At 37.2% G+C, this 15,783-nt stretch overlaps 1 protein-coding gene across 3 annotated transcripts; it reads left to right on the top strand.

Annotated features, from left to right (window-relative positions):
* The first annotated feature begins 792 nt into the window (after window positions 1–792).
* Window positions 793–15,500, top strand: ZNF865 (zinc finger protein 865). 3 transcript variants are annotated; one of them, XR_012679950.1, is made up of 2 exons: window positions 793–1,251; window positions 5,120–5,388. XR_012679950.1 is itself a non-coding variant. In XM_075190749.1 (2 exons), the coding sequence occupies exon 2, from the start codon at window positions 7,992–7,994 to the stop codon at window positions 10,809–10,811; it is 2,820 nt and encodes a 939-aa protein (XP_075046850.1). In that variant the 5' UTR covers window positions 794–1,180; window positions 7,973–7,991; the 3' UTR covers window positions 10,812–15,500. The 3 variants fall into 3 exon arrangements, 2 of the variants coding, with proteins under 2 accessions (XP_075046850.1, XP_075046849.1); XM_075190749.1 differs by lacking the exon at window positions 5,120–5,388 and adding an exon at window positions 7,973–15,500 and having other exon boundaries at window positions 794–1,180; XM_075190748.1 differs by lacking the exon at window positions 5,120–5,388 and adding an exon at window positions 7,973–15,500 and having other exon boundaries at window positions 794–1,251.
* Window positions 15,501–15,783: the final 283 nt, after the last annotated feature.

Raw genomic sequence — 15,783 nt, 5'->3', positions numbered from 1 at the left:
TGCGTTGGATTCCCCACAAATTACTTTTTATTTCTTACTCTACTCTAGCAAATGTTGTGTGTAAATGTTGTGTTTTCAGGACAGACGCTTGCTTTTGGTACCCAAAGAATAAATATTTTGAAATTTTGTGCATTCAACTGGAAAAAGGGTAAACCATTATTTGGTGATTCTACTTTAATTAAATTCAACCCACCAAATATAATCTTTAGTTTAAATACTTAGTAAAAATACTTTATTCTGCAACTTCTAATGCTTATAGAGGTACTCTATTGGAGGTTTGTTTCCTTGGTATAGAAATTGTTTCTGTGTATTTATGGTTTTAAAACTTTTTTTCCCTTCATGTCCTGTATTTTGTCTGCCTTGTATGTCCTTGTTTTATGTGTGTCCTGTTTTTCCTACTGTACAGTGCTGTAAAGCACTGTGGCCCCTTTCAAATTTACCAAAATAATAATACAGTATAATAATAATAATAATAATAACAGACTTAGATGTCTACCAGCAGGTGCACTGTGACAGAGATAATCAAGTCTTTCACGTAGGAAACACAAATCTTTACCAAATGTCAGTATAAAGACAATAGAAGATAGAGAGATCCATCTTTAAACCCAGTGACTGTGAACTAAGTGCCTGTAAATTACTACAGAGGAGCCATGTTCCATGAACAATTACTATCTGGGGCTGTGTAACTACTAGTCCCAGCATGCCCTAGCCGCGTCCTCTCACTATCAGCCATAATATGTAGACAAGAGCCGCCCATCGCCATCCTCATGCCCTCAGTACGCCCTAAGGTGACGTCGCCGAGGTTGTGGTTCCGGGTGAACGGGAAACGCAGCTTCCGTCTCTGGATCGTTCTCCGATCTGGGTGCTACTTCCCTTATTCCCCCCCGTGAGTGCTCGGGTTCATGTCAGTGGGTAGTGGGAGTGTGTCGGATAACTCCCCTCCGATCCCAGGCTTGCTGATCAGCGTCATGGGGAACCCGGGTCAGATATTTGGGGGGGAAACACAGAAGACAACATGACAGGATCGGTGAATGTGAAGATGCCATTAGCGCCCCCTCCTCTCCGGGCTGTCCTCCTTATGCCAGCACTGGGGGGGAAGCTGAAGATCTGATGCCGACATCAGTTCATGTCATTTAGTTACGGGAGAATATTGTGAGCGCCCCTGGATCGCACTGAGCAGGTGAACGTCCGCTTCCTCTGTGTTACTGATGCTGTCACCAACCAGAGGGGCTTCTGGCCGCCCTGATACTGGTATGAAGACTTTTCCCACATATGTGTGTATGAATCTCTGTCCTTGTCATTCAACTTCCAAAATATTCAAAGAATTTGTTGTAGAAACAATCATTTTAGGGCATAGGGGTATTATTAGTGGTTCCACCTCACCCTATATATTTATGTTGTCATTGCTGGAGAAAGCACCTAACAATTGTCTCCTCTATGCTTTTGCGTGGCGAAGCCGATCTTTCCAAATATAGGGGCAGATTCAATCACGCCCCAGGTGCCGCTGTACATCGCCTCGATGTTTGGATGTGCATGTTGCCAGCCATTATGGTAAGAAATCTCTGCTCATTTTTCTGCTCACCTCTATGGAATGTAAGGAAAATCTAGCAGAAATTTCTGTAAAAACAACACGATATGTCTCCGGACTGCACTGGAGAGACATCGCGATTTACCATGCGCCAAATTGAATCTGCCCCATTGTGGTATTGCTTGCACGGCCACGATGCCAGGAACACCATCATGATCAGAATGGAAGCATTCTTGGAATAAAGCATATTTTTAAGACAATACTGTTTAAATTATTTATGACATTTAAGCTCTGTTACATTGCGCATGGATACTACTGTAGGCTAGTATGGCCAGGGCCACTGATTAATTCTTTTTTAAATGTGGGCTAAAGTTAATTTTTTAACTTCACGATCGGTACATGGCTAGTGACCACAATAGCTGTGGGGAGAGGAATGACAGACTCCATTAAGCTACAATTATTGTGTTTATGCTGCAAGAGTAGAGACCAGGACATCCATGTCAAAGATACTATTTTACAGAATAACCCGCTCAATTTCTTGACTAATAACCTGCAGAGAGTTTACTACTGCATACAACATAATTTGTTCAATCAGAGATTGAACTAGCAATCATTTATTTAAAAGAAAAAATAAATGGTGCCAAAAGTGTTACTCGGCACAAATGGGTTTGCTAAATTTATGGATAAAAAGTTGCTTTTGCTGTGTCATTTACAGAAATGTTGCAGTTTTAATTCAGAATGATGACAGGTTATTAGCATATTAAGCTGGGTACACACACAAGCAATCATTCTTCAGATGCAATTTCTCCAGTGATTGAAAGTCCGGATGAGCATACCAATTCATACGTAAACATCTACACCATTTACCATCAGATCTGTGCTCATCATCTCTCATAACCATCTGCTGAAAAGATCATGACTGTACACACTCTACAGATATCTGCCTACGCTGCTGCAATATTTTGGAGGCCGTATTGGCAGAAGTGTTGGACAGACAGACGGTCTTCAGTATGTACACACTTCCACTTTTGCCAAACATTGATTGTGATTTTTGGGAAGTTCTGAAAACCAAATCAATAAATGCTATGTGTTTTGGTATGATAAAACATGATTGTGGCAGAGTACACATTCTTGCAATAACTGACCAAACGGTCATGAATCGTGTGATTGTAATTGCATAGGTGTGTACCCAGCTTTAGTATTGCTATTTGTGCAGCTTATTTGGAACTAATAGTTATTAAACATTTCTTTTTATTAATGCTAGACTCACAGACTCAAAATATATTTGATTTATATTTCATGTTTTAATGCAGTTCTGATCTAAATCATTTTCCTATAAAAACAGTTGGTCTGAAGAAACTGCTCTTTGTTTTAGGCATAGCTAAGTTGGTACAAAAGTACTGCAAGATGTTGCCAAAAAACACAACAGAGGGCAAATAAGAAAACTAATTGCAGAGCACCAATTTAAATCATTTATACTGTATTGCATGTCTTTCCTATGATGAAAGAAAAGGAAGCCAGAGTCAATGTTCAGCTTAATACATTTTATTAATATCAACACCATCCAACTTATAGGTTTCCTTTGAGCCCTACCCATGGTCTATAAGGGCAGGGAGGACCAGGTAAATTACCATAATAATGTTATAGTTCTTTTTGAGAATAAGCTGACAATTCACAATAAGCAGAAGTTTGCCAAGTCAGATAGTACTAAGACAATGTGGCAGCCATTATGGCTATCATTCATTTACCAGTGGATCAATTCTGTAGTTAGTTTGTGCAATTATTCCTTTTGAAATTTTATGCTATGAGTGTAATTTTTTTGATCTTCTGATTAAAGAATGGACCTTGAGATAGTGGATTCCTTTTCGAAAGATATCTGAATTGGGTTGGAGAGCCAGCTGGTGAATCGGAAAGCATTATGGTCTCTTTGGCCACAAAAAAAAGATTTATTAACATACAGGTTGAGAAGAGTACTTGAGCATTTTTAAAATCAGATGACTTGGAGGAAAAATTAAATGTATTATTTATATAGTGGCACCAATTCCGCAGCACTGTACAGAGAATATTTATCACTCTCATCAGTCCCACTGGAGCTTACAGTCTATATTTCCTAACACACACTAGGGTTAACTTTGTCAGCAGCCAGCTAACCTATTAGTACATTTTTAGAGTGTAGGAGGAAACCCACTTAAAGAAGGGGAGGACATATAAACTCCACACAGATAAGCCCCTGGTCGGGAATCAAACGCTGTGACTGATAAATACTAACTACTGTGCCACCTTGCTGACTTTGATTGAGAACCCAGGTCAAACTGAGGGCAGCCTGGTGGCGCATTGGTGAGTTTTGCTGCCTCATCGTGCTTGGTTTGTTTCCAGCCAGTGTATCTGTGTGTAGTTTGTATGTTCTCCCTGTGTGAGTGAGTATTCTCTCGATGCTCTGGTTGCCTCCCAGACGACAAACACATACTGCTATGTTAATTGGCTTCTGACAAAATGGACCCTAGGTAATTTTAACTGTAAGCTCCAATGGGGCAGGGACTGATATAAATGATATATATTCTGTGTATAGTGAGTGCCTCACAATGTGATCAGTGCAACATAAATTATAAAATAATTCAATCTACAAGAACTATTCCTTTGGCAATCCTGAATAGTAGACATCAAATTCTTTTTAGTGACTGATGCCATAAATTAAGCACAAGGCTTAGGCTATGGTGAGCCTCAGCTAATCCTTTAGAAATTCAAATTGAAGTGAGTGTAGCGATATGGCTCAAAGAACATAATGTGATGTTGAAACATCAAGGTGAAATTTGAAAAATTTTGAAGTTTGAGAAACGTCAAACTTCATGTGAAAATAATCTTGAAAAAGCCTCCAAAGGAAAATATACTTTGGGCATGTTTGAGTTCTGTTTATATCTGATATTTGTTTTATTGTTTTTATGCTGGTCTAGAAGTGACTGTAAAATATTCGTACATTCTAGCTGATGTATTCTTGAGGAAGTCATCAAAATCTTTGAAAATATATTTGTTGGTGTTGCTAGACCAAACAGTAAAAGTTTGCATCTGCAATACCTTAGTAGCATACAGAACCTGAAGTATGTCGGATATGTAGCATTATTGTATTTGCGGTTGAACTTGACTAGCCACTCCCCTGGTTGGATTTTCTGGGACACTACCTGTGTTGATTCCAGATTGAATGACTTTTTAAACAGGCTCTTCTTCAAGAACTCCCCAGACTAATTTTTTGCAACAAATAGCTCTGGGTGTTTTAAAAATGGTTTTCTAATAACGTAATTTAAACAAACCATCATTCAGGAGAACTTTTCTCTATGACACCAAATCACTTGACTGGGAGGAGTATGAAGCTGCAAGCCATTTACAGCCTGTTTTATAACTGGCTGGCTCCATTGTGTACCGCCAAAGCCATTGCTGCTAAAGCACAAATTAACGTGCATAAATGAGCTGCTAATGGCATTCCCAGTTGTATATATAAAAAAACTCACACCTAGACAGAATGTGAAGTATTTTACTTTATTTATGTTTCTATAAATTGGAGTGCAAGTTATTGTTCTATGTTATCTGACTTTTTAGGCTGAGGAGAATGTTGCCTGTGGTGTCTTTTCAATGGAATTACTGGAAAGAATATTTCTGTTCCAGCAATAACAACTTTGTCTGAACTTTATCTGAAATATCTTCAGTTCCAATACTAATTGTCATATTGCAATGAGACAAGGTTATGAAACAGCAAGAAGATATCCCTCGGTGCAGAATGGACCACAAAAAAAGAAATGAAATGAAGAAAGTATACTGTGTATTGTCAACAAGTGATGTTCAAATCAATAAATGTGTCACTCGCCTAATTTCAGTGCAACAAATTTATATAGAAGCAAATGTGGTCTTTCTTAGGTGAAAGAGAGCCTTGAAATAAAGAATCTTGGCTCTTCTCTGCCTTCAGGTTTCAAAAGTATATATTCATTATGAATTCCAACATTTTTAAATATATATACGGCAGGTAGAAGACGAAATGTTGTCCTTTTTGTAAAGCAGAGGAGTTCCATACAGCAGTCTGCTGTTATGTACCATAAAAAACGAGATCATTTAGATCTATTTTTTTTTGCTTCATTATCGTTGATTTTTTTCCCCCTTTTAAAATATCAAGTACAACAATAAACAAAAGTGCATAAAATATATGAGAAAAAAAATACTTTAAAAAATGATTACTGTGTTCCTAAAGTTTGTTACAATACAATTTATTAAATACATTTTAAAGCATCATAAATATAAAGATCCATAGACTCCCATTAAATAAAGGAGATCTCACTGGAGATCAAATTTTAAAGAATTTGCAAGTTATATAGAGCCGGCTATCATAATTTTCACTGGCAATAAGGGCCTAAGAACACTGTCCAATTTAACAATGCAAATTTTTATTGATAATACGTCTCACTGGTATGAATTATGTTTATAAACAAAGTACAAAGACTTGTCTGTTTTTATTATCAAAATTAGTAGTCTCTCTATCAATTTGAGATGCCTTACAATAAGCTGAATGTAAAGGTTGCACAAGGAGTCTAACAACGGAATTGCTTGCTTGTGAAAAAGCTCATCATTAGAAGTGTTCCTTCTGATTCTAGGAGTTGTCCTTCAGAAATGTTTTTGTTTTTTTTAACTCTTCAAGTGGTTACTTCAGTAGTCAAGAATTGTAACAATTATCACTTTTTTTTGGGAAAGTCTCTGTCAGTAAAGTGTTACCACATACCGAGAGCGCTATATCAAGAAAACTTATATGTAAACAGTAAAATATGCTTTTAAATTCTATCTATTGTTACTTAAGTGACTCACAAAGTCAATGATTTAGAATCCCACTCCCAAATGAAAAATAAATGATCAATATTCATGCCATAGAAGGCTAGATTTGCCCCGAACCCGTCGCATTTCAAATTTATTGTGAAAATAGTCCATGTACAGATTGTCAAAGCTTGGGACAAATCTAAAGAATTTCTTTATACCCTACAATATATGTATACATACTTCCATTGAAATTACATTGCTGATCATGGTCCCCTCAAGACACTCTGATATATGTGGCTGCAAATAACTGTCACATGTTCCAGGTCACCCGAGTAGGTGCACAGGGAGTATTCACTAACTCTCACAATCTCCAGAGCAACCGGCAGGTGGACATATGTATTCCCAACTATCACATTTTCCAGAGGACAATGCATTGTTGTAAATGGCAGGCAGATGTTTTGCGAAATAAAGATGCAACCGATTACAACGTCAATATTCTTCTGCAAATCTACAGACCAGGACCTTTCGTTTGGTTTATGATGTGCCCTGCTCAGACAACGACATCATAGAAATAAGTCACTCATAAAAGTTGTACTTATGCTATGAATATATAGATTATAACAACCTTTGGGAAGGTATAAATTAATTTTAAAAGTAATTTTTCTTCTTTTGGAGTGTAACTTTGACTCAGTCACACTATATTCCATACCACATACCCTGGTGTCTTCCCAAACTAAACATTGTAGGGAAAGAAGGGTGGCGCTGCAGGTCTTTTGAAAATAAATTGAAATGTATTCACAAGTTGTACAAAAATATGGTCTATTTTTTGTATTCCATTGTAGCCCTGTTGAAAGAATGTAACGACATACTGAAACGGCGGCCATGCTTTTAGATGGAGATTGGAATATACAGTGGCTGAAGTGGGCTAGTATAGGGTGGTATGCTGTACCCCCACTTTTCCTTTTGCCTTCATTGTAAAACTTACAAATTGCATTTGCTTACATTCCTATCACTTTTCATATCATTATTATTATTAATCTTTATAGGGTGCCACATGAGATCTGCAGCACCGTAGAGAGGGCAAACATCTAGACAGTGGTAACACTACAACTCACAACACAGCTGCTGATAGCCTGGGAAAAAAAAGTTATTGATAATGAGAACAGGGGAGGGTCCTGCTCAATGGAGCTTACAATCTAAAGGGAAACTATACCTTCAGTGCTAAATTTTCACTTTGACCAATACATATATATACATATATATAAAAATTTCTGCGTTTCCTTTTCTTGTGGTTATTTCTATTTATAGTGTGGATTGGCAACTCCACATTGGATAGCAGCATTTATATACATTTTCCAAGAGTGCTACAGTACAGGTCTGCCTTTGAGAGACATCATTATGGCACCTTCCAGTCAAAAAAAAAAAAGACTAATATTAGTAGTGATATTCAATCAGTACAAATAGTAAAAGTATATTATTTCTCTTTTTGAAAATAGATATAAAATATTTGTTTTTCCTCCCAGCAAAAAGGTTGAAATGTGTTTTATGTGAATGTAGTCAAAATCATAACTAGTAAAACTGAGTATAATTTTAATATTGCCATAACAATCCAAATTTTGTAAAAATTTAAAGTGTTTCTCATTTTTATTTCAGGAAAGTGGGCACATATGAAATGGAAGCTAATGCAGGAGATGAGGGCATTCACTTTCAAAGCTACCCATTTGATTTCCTAGAATTCCTTAACCACCAGCGCTTCGAGCCTATGGAATTGTACAACCACCATGAGCATGCAAAAGCCGTAGCTGCTCTACCGTGTACTTCAACCCAATATGATTATAGCCATCAGACTCAGACCAATAATATTCAGTTTACTACTGCCGGCACTTCTAAACCAAAAGAATTCAAAGTAGAAGTTCCTTCTTCTGTCTCCCCAACTAAAAAGTCAGAACCTGCACATGTGCAACAATATACCAGTCAACCTTCAATCTCCAGCACGCAGGCTATCTTTGATGGAACTTTTAACGCACAACAATGGGGAATCGTTGATCTTTCTAGCCATCAGCATCTTTTCAACAACTTAAAGCGTTCCCTTCCAGTAACGCAACAGGTGCAAGCTGAAGAGGAAACTAAAGAAGATAAAAACTACTTCCGTCGCTTGAAGTATCTAATTGATCGTCGTTTCCCCTGTACCATTTGCCAGAAGTCTTTTAAACAGTCATCTCACCTAATGCAGCACATGCTGGTACACACTGGGGAGAGACCGTACGAATGCAATATTTGTGGGCGTACATATAACCATATCTCTAGTCTAATAAGACATAGGCGCTGCCATAGAGAGGAGGTTGGAGTCGAAGGAACCAATTCACTAGCTGCCACGGACGTCGAGACAGCTGCAGCAGCTGCTGTAGTTGCAGCTGCTACTGCAGCAATGTCAGAGTCTCAAATGGGTTCTGGTGAGATGCCTGTATCTGGGACGGAGCAAAATATAACAATCCAGCAAGATGGTCCCTTTACTTGCAACCTGTGTTGGAAAGTATTTAAAAAGCAAAGTCACCTTCACCAGCACCAGATTATACATACTGGGGAGAAGCCTTTTAGCTGCACTGTATGTGAAAAAAGCTTCAATCGTCGTGAGAGCTTGAAACGCCATGTGAAGACACACTCTGACTCGCTGAAAGTTCAGTGTGAAGTGTGTGGTAAAGCTTTCCGTGACACTACATACTTATTGAAGCACCAAGCCACACATACAGGTGAGCGGCCAGACTACAAGTGTGATGTGTGTGGAAAGTCGTACGCAGCTCCTCAGAGCCTTTTAAGACACAAACACGTGCATGAGCACAGTCTTTCTTTGCCACAATCACTGGTACAGCCACAACAATCACTTAATGACTCCATCAAAGAACCCTCTCCATCAGTTCCCTTTGAGGCAACATCGCTCCTTCCCACAGATGTTACTCAGAACGACCAAGCAGCTATGAGTGTTATCGAAAGAATTGGATCTGTTTTTGGTCATTCTTCTGTGCGGAGGCAATCCTCTCTGGCAAGTAGTTCAAGCAAGCACTTTTGTTGTAATGTCTGTGGACGTGGATTTGGCAGAAGGGAAACATTAAAACGCCATGAACGAATTCACACTGGAGAGAAACCACACCAGTGTTCAGTGTGTGGTAAGAGGTTCAGAGAATCTTTTCACCTCACTAAACATCATGTTGTTCACACTCGAGAACGACCCTACAAATGTGAATTATGTGGAAAGGTTTTTGGCTACCCTCAGAGCTTGACACGACATAAACAGATCCACCGTCTGCAGCTGCCTTGTACAGTACCAGCTGGAGCCCTTTCATCTGATCGTCTCACATTTGGCTGTACAGATTGTGGTGAGAGGTTTCCAGACTCTTTTCAACTCATGAATCACAAAGAATTGCATATGAGTGAAAAGCCCTATGTTTGCGATATTTGTGGAAAATGCTTTGGTTTTATTGAAAACTTAATGTGGCACAAACTAGTACACCAAACTGCTACAGAACGTCTGCTTCCTATAAACCAGTGTCAAGAAGCAACTGAAAGCAATCAGGTGAACTGCTTGCAGAATGGTCTTACAAGTGAAATGGTCACAGGGACTGGAACAGCAGCTGCAGCCACTGGGGCTGTGATCTCCACTTCAGAAGAGCACCCTATGATTCCCAGTGGTGAGAGATTTTCCTGCAGCATATGTGGTCAAAGTTTCAAGCACTTTTTGGGTTTAGTAACCCATAAATATGTACACTTGGTTAGACGCACTCTAGCTTGCAACATGTGTGGCCAAAGCTTTGCAGGAGCATATGACCTGCTACTTCATCGTCGCAGCCACTTGCAGAAGAGGCACTTCACATGCTCCTTATGTGGAAAACGGTTTTGGGAAGCAACTCTTCTGATGCGCCACCAGCGTTGTCATACAGAAGAGCGGCCTTACCGATGCACTATTTGTGGACGGGGCTTTTTACATTCTTGGTACCTTCGTCAACACAAAGTAGTGCATACTGGTGAGCGAGCATATAAGTGTGCCTTGTGCAACAAACGCTTTGCTCAGTCATCCAGTTTAGCAGAGCACCAGCGACTACACATTGTGGCTCGTCCTCAGCGATGCCCAACCTGTGGTAAGACTTTTCGTTACCGATCTAATCTTTTGGAACACCAGAGAGTGCATCTTGGGGAAAAGGTTTACCGCTGTGATCAATGCGGTAAGAGTTTCTTTTACATTTCGTCCATCTTGCGCCATCAACGATCTCATGATGCTAAACCTGACCTACGCTGTTCTTGTTGTTTCAAACTTTTCAAGGACCCAAAGTATTTCAGCAAACACATACAAACCCATCAAGGAGGGCGCCCCTTTAAATGTGGAGCATGTGGTGAGGCTTTCAGCAATACATATGGACTAAAAAAGCACAGACAGGCACATAAAATAGAAAAGCTTGCTGCTGTAGCAACCCTTGCTGAAGGACAAAAGACTTCTTAACCATCAGAAAAATGCTTGAAATGCATTAATTTCCTTAGAAGTGAAAGTAAGGTGAAATTTTTTGCATTCTGTAGTTAGTCATTGTGGCTGGTCCTATTTTGGTTATAATAAAGAATACTTAAATGTGATACCAGTTATTCAAGGTGCCTGACACCTTTGATGAAAGAATGTCTGAAGCCATTCAGCTGTATTTGCTATGAATTGTTGCAATCTTCTGTATGCAGTTTTATGGATTTTTAAATGTGTTATCAGGTTTTTTTTCGTTATTCTATTAGTCATGTGAAAAATAATACTTCTTTAAAATCTGTTTCTACAGGTCAGGAAATCATAGTCATCAAGTCCTAACTGAGTCTTAACGTTTGATCTATCTAATATCATGTTTTAAGTAACAGACTTTACTTTAATAATTTATCAAACACAAAAAATATCCAACATGAAGAAGCCATGTGTTAAAAATTAAATTCATCTTTAATGCTCCCATGCTGGTAAAGTAGGTAATTTTGAGCATAGTACTGCTAATTAGGTGCACATAGTTAGTTGATCATCCAACTCTATATAAAAGCACAGCCTTTGGCAGTTCATGTTTGAGCTTTCAGGTGTGTGTTAGCACCATGCCACAGAATAAAAGACCTCTGCAATGATCGCTGAGAGTTGATGCTGCTCATGAATCTATAGAGGATTAGTCCATTTCCAAACATTTTGAAGTCCATCATTGTACAGTGAGAGAAATGATTTACAAATGTTGAGCATGGAAGACTGGTATGAATATTCCTAGGAGTGGGGAGTCCCACCTATTATCCTTAAGATCATACTGTATGATGCTCAAAGATATTGCAAAGAAGATACTAGCTGCATGCGGGTATCTACAGGGAGAAAGCCTCTTCTCTCTAAAAAAAAAAAAAAATACATAAAAACCTCAAACTGCAGAACCGTTTTAGTTTAGCAATTTTAACTGAAAAATAAAACAAAGACTTGTGGAATAATGTCCTCTGGCCAGACAGGATCAAAGTGGAGGTATTTTACATTTATGTACAATACCATATCTGCATAAGAATCTCATACCAACAGTCCAGTGTAACGGTGGAGAGATGATTTGGAGTTGTCTTGCAGCCACAGGAACTAATTGTCTCATAATCATTGAGTCCACCATGGATGCCTCTTTATAATGGAGTATGCTAGAGGAAAATTATGAGATCACCTCTCAAACAATTGAAGCTTCGATGAAATTTGATAATGCAATAGACCATAATCTTATACACACAGCAGTTATACGATTGAAAAGGTATGACTGTTTTGGAGTGGCTATGTCAAAGACCAGATCTCAACCCATTAAGAAACAGGACCTAAACTGAGCTGTAATTTAACAAATAAACTGAACCATCAATGCATTGAAGTAGTGTTGTATGGACGAGTGGGTCAAAATCCCTTAAATACAATTTGAGACTGGTATATTTGTCTAGAAAATAATTGCTTGAATTGCTTGCTTTTTTACACATGGTTTCATATCAAATTTGTGTTGAATAAATAAAACCAAAGTCAAATCTGTTACGTTATTTGTCACATCATTAGATTGATCAAATTTTAGGACTTGGTGAGGACTAGATGATTATTGCTCACGTCATATAAGAATTACAATTTGTAAGAGGGTGTGCTTTTCTATTTCACATGACTGCATAAGTGTATAGCACACCTGCTCTGAATTTAAATTATCACTGGCTACTTCACAGTGATTAATATGGAGCAGGGCGGTAAACAATACACCAAGACACTGAGGCATCAACGTCATGTATAATAACAAAGTAATTTGAGCTGAAAGTCAATTTATTTACTGGTTAATTAGAAGTTCACAATTTCTACTATTTCCATATTCAGATTTGTTGTGTCACTCCTGTTAGTTTATAAAGACTGCATTCTTTCATTGCTTTCTAATATGAATCCCGCTCATAATAACAGTTGAAGGTATTGCTATACTTCAGTTATAAACACTCCCTTTTTTATAAACTCCTGAGAGGCGATAAAGAGCTAGTTAAGTTACTTTATAGGTATAGCATGTAACTAAAGAAAATTAATATCTGAATTATTTACACTGGGTGGGATTCAGCGTGGAAACTAATAAACAATGAAAACAAATTGGAGGAGATGACTCATCCTCTGTCTTCTGGGGCCACGTTAAACCCAAATCAAGTGTTACATTTTTGAGTTTGAAACCGTTTACATTGTTATTAACAGGTGCAACACCATGCAACTGTGCAGCACAGTTTCAAATATCTATACAGCTAGTAATTAAACTGGAGTCAAAATGTATCTGATAGTCATCACACAATAACAATTAAATGGTGTATATAAAAAGTGTAATGACTTAGGTTGCGTACTGCAATACAGGTTACATCCCTTAGAGGTCAGGAATATAAACTACATAATTAGGGAGAATTCAGCACCGTATGTAGCATACAGCAATTACAAATGTTTAGTAATTTTATTTGTCTGTTTTAAGGTTTACAGCTGCCATGTTACTTGTTCTTTCAAGGTGAAATAAAAAATATTATCCTTTATTTCTTCTGCAATAGCACCTACTATTTACACATTGTAGTGAAAACTTATAAACCACGTACTAGGTTTATACCAAGCAACATGTTTTGAACAAAGCACCTCTTACTGTTATTTAGGTCATCAAGAAAACGTATACAAAATAAGTACTGCATTCAGAATCTTTCAGATTGGGTTGTTATAAAGTTAATTTCCGTTTTTTATTTTATCCTTTTATTATGGTTTGTTAACAAACGTTAACTTGAAAAGTTCAATTGAAGGTTGAGTTTAAAAAAAAAAAAAGGACCAGTGTCAAAGTACTTTGTTTTCATATTTTCATAGCTAGCAAATTGAGTGTTGGACATTTGAACTAGTTGAATCCTAAGCCTAAATTGCAATTTAAATCAAATTAAATTAAATTCACAGTGCTGAGGAGAGTTAATGGAAACATAATATAAAATATATTAAATTGCGTTAATGAAACAAAACTTATGCACAATATTAATCATTTAAAATGCTAAAACATTGCACATTCCTATCTGTATATCTGAATGTTCAATCGATTGCACACAATTAATGCATCACAAATAAAACTCAATCAGTGCACGATCTAAAGAAATTATCTGTACAGTTCTTAATCAGTGCTGATGTTAAATCTTGTTCTAATGTAGCCCAATAGATATCAGATCAGTATGCGGTGCCTTTCAACAAATATAAAATATAAACGTTCTATACGGAAATGCCGATTTATGTTGCACTCAGTTGAATACAGTCTTGCAGATGAAAGAGTAGTGTAATATTTGTTGGTCTTAATGATGTAGACAAAAGTACTTTTCTGCAGTTTTTACCGATCGTAAACAGTTTGCCCTGCACGCAATCTTACAATCTACGGGATTACAGTTGCTTCTCTAAATTCGTCATTTCCAGCACATTTCCTTTATTGTGAATATGAAACTTTTAGACGTGAATTGGAATCATTCCATACATAAATTATTACATTTGTCATATTATTTCACTTTTGATCTACATTTATATCCAAGTAAATGTTATGCATTGCTTTACAATACAATAGTATTTAATGACTGAACATAAAATTGGCCCATCAAATTCTGTAGCAGTTTATGACTAACAAAGAAACAAGATTGAGTCAATGTCTTAAACTAAAGTTCTTACAATATCCCTTCAAAAATCCACTTGTGGGCTTTACTATAGAAATATTTTAAATATTAAACACTGCGGTTTTAAAGAAAAGTGAAAGTGTATCCTGGACAAAATTTTAGGATTTAAATTTTATTTCACCAAACTATTTCTACATAAACAGAACGATTGTCATCTGATAAACTTGACATACTGAGCATTCACAGAAAAGAGACTGCTTAGCTATGATTGCTCAATCGGCGCACATCGTACGAAATGATCAGTCTTGAATAATTATTTTTCTGAAAAATCTTTTCAATTAAGATGTTTTGTGTTCCATACCCACATCGCAATAAGTGTTAAGGTCTCATGTTATCTGCTTGCATAATGAAAAATGTGTTTACGCAATTTTTTAAAAGTTTTAATTTGTTTTGGTTCACATAAAATAGCAGTAGTGAGTCACCAAATACCAAGTCTCTCTTATATGGGACACCGAGAAATGACACATATGCAGTATCTTGATGCACCTACCATAGCCATGTGCAGGCCATTTGAAAGCTTAATTAATAGCAGTGAACTACTTTCTGGTGTATCTACTGCACTGTATGCACTTAACAGCTCCTATACAAAGAAAGCTAAAACAAACATTCATATGCCCAATTGCTAACATTTTTTTGCAGTTATTATTTCTGTATGGCACTTACATAATTATGATATTACATTTTCAGAAGCAAATGGAAACATTCTATTGTGGAGTAAAGGCATTTATTTGTTGTACAGCTATTGAATGCATTTACAATGCTCTTAGAATTAGTTTCACGCATTTACTTGCATTAGGTAGATGTTAAGTTTCAATGTATTTTCAAGGCAAATAACATTATTTTTTTCCATTGTGCATTTTAAGGTCAAATTGACAGTGTAAACACATTTCAGTGCATTCATGGTGGAGTTTCAAATAAATCATGGCTTAGTAAACACATGAAAGACTCGCCTAGAATGTATAATAAGTTATTTGAAATTCTACAATGTAAACTTACACTACTTTTTTTTTCTTGTCAATAGTCACTTACCCCATGTAAAACATGCAAGTGTGTATATGCACTGTGATATACTGTTATACAGTGTACTGTTCAAGCATACCTGCTTTCTGCAGCAGGGTAACTTTTTTTTTTTAAAATAGTTTTCTCTCTTGCCAATAGCCTTTACAGCCTTATATAATTAACTGTACCCCATTCTGACTAATGTGCCCATTTCTGTACTGGCCACAGTGTGAAATAGCAGGACAGGCAAAGGACTTCTGGCTCTCTGC

This window comes from Mixophyes fleayi, chromosome 11 (assembly GCF_038048845.1).
Source record: "Mixophyes fleayi isolate aMixFle1 chromosome 11, aMixFle1.hap1, whole genome shotgun sequence".
Classification (NCBI taxonomy): domain Eukaryota; kingdom Metazoa; phylum Chordata; class Amphibia; order Anura; family Limnodynastidae; genus Mixophyes; species Mixophyes fleayi.
Note: the sequence above shows the minus strand (reverse complement) of the source record. Positions and strands in the feature narration are given on the sequence as shown.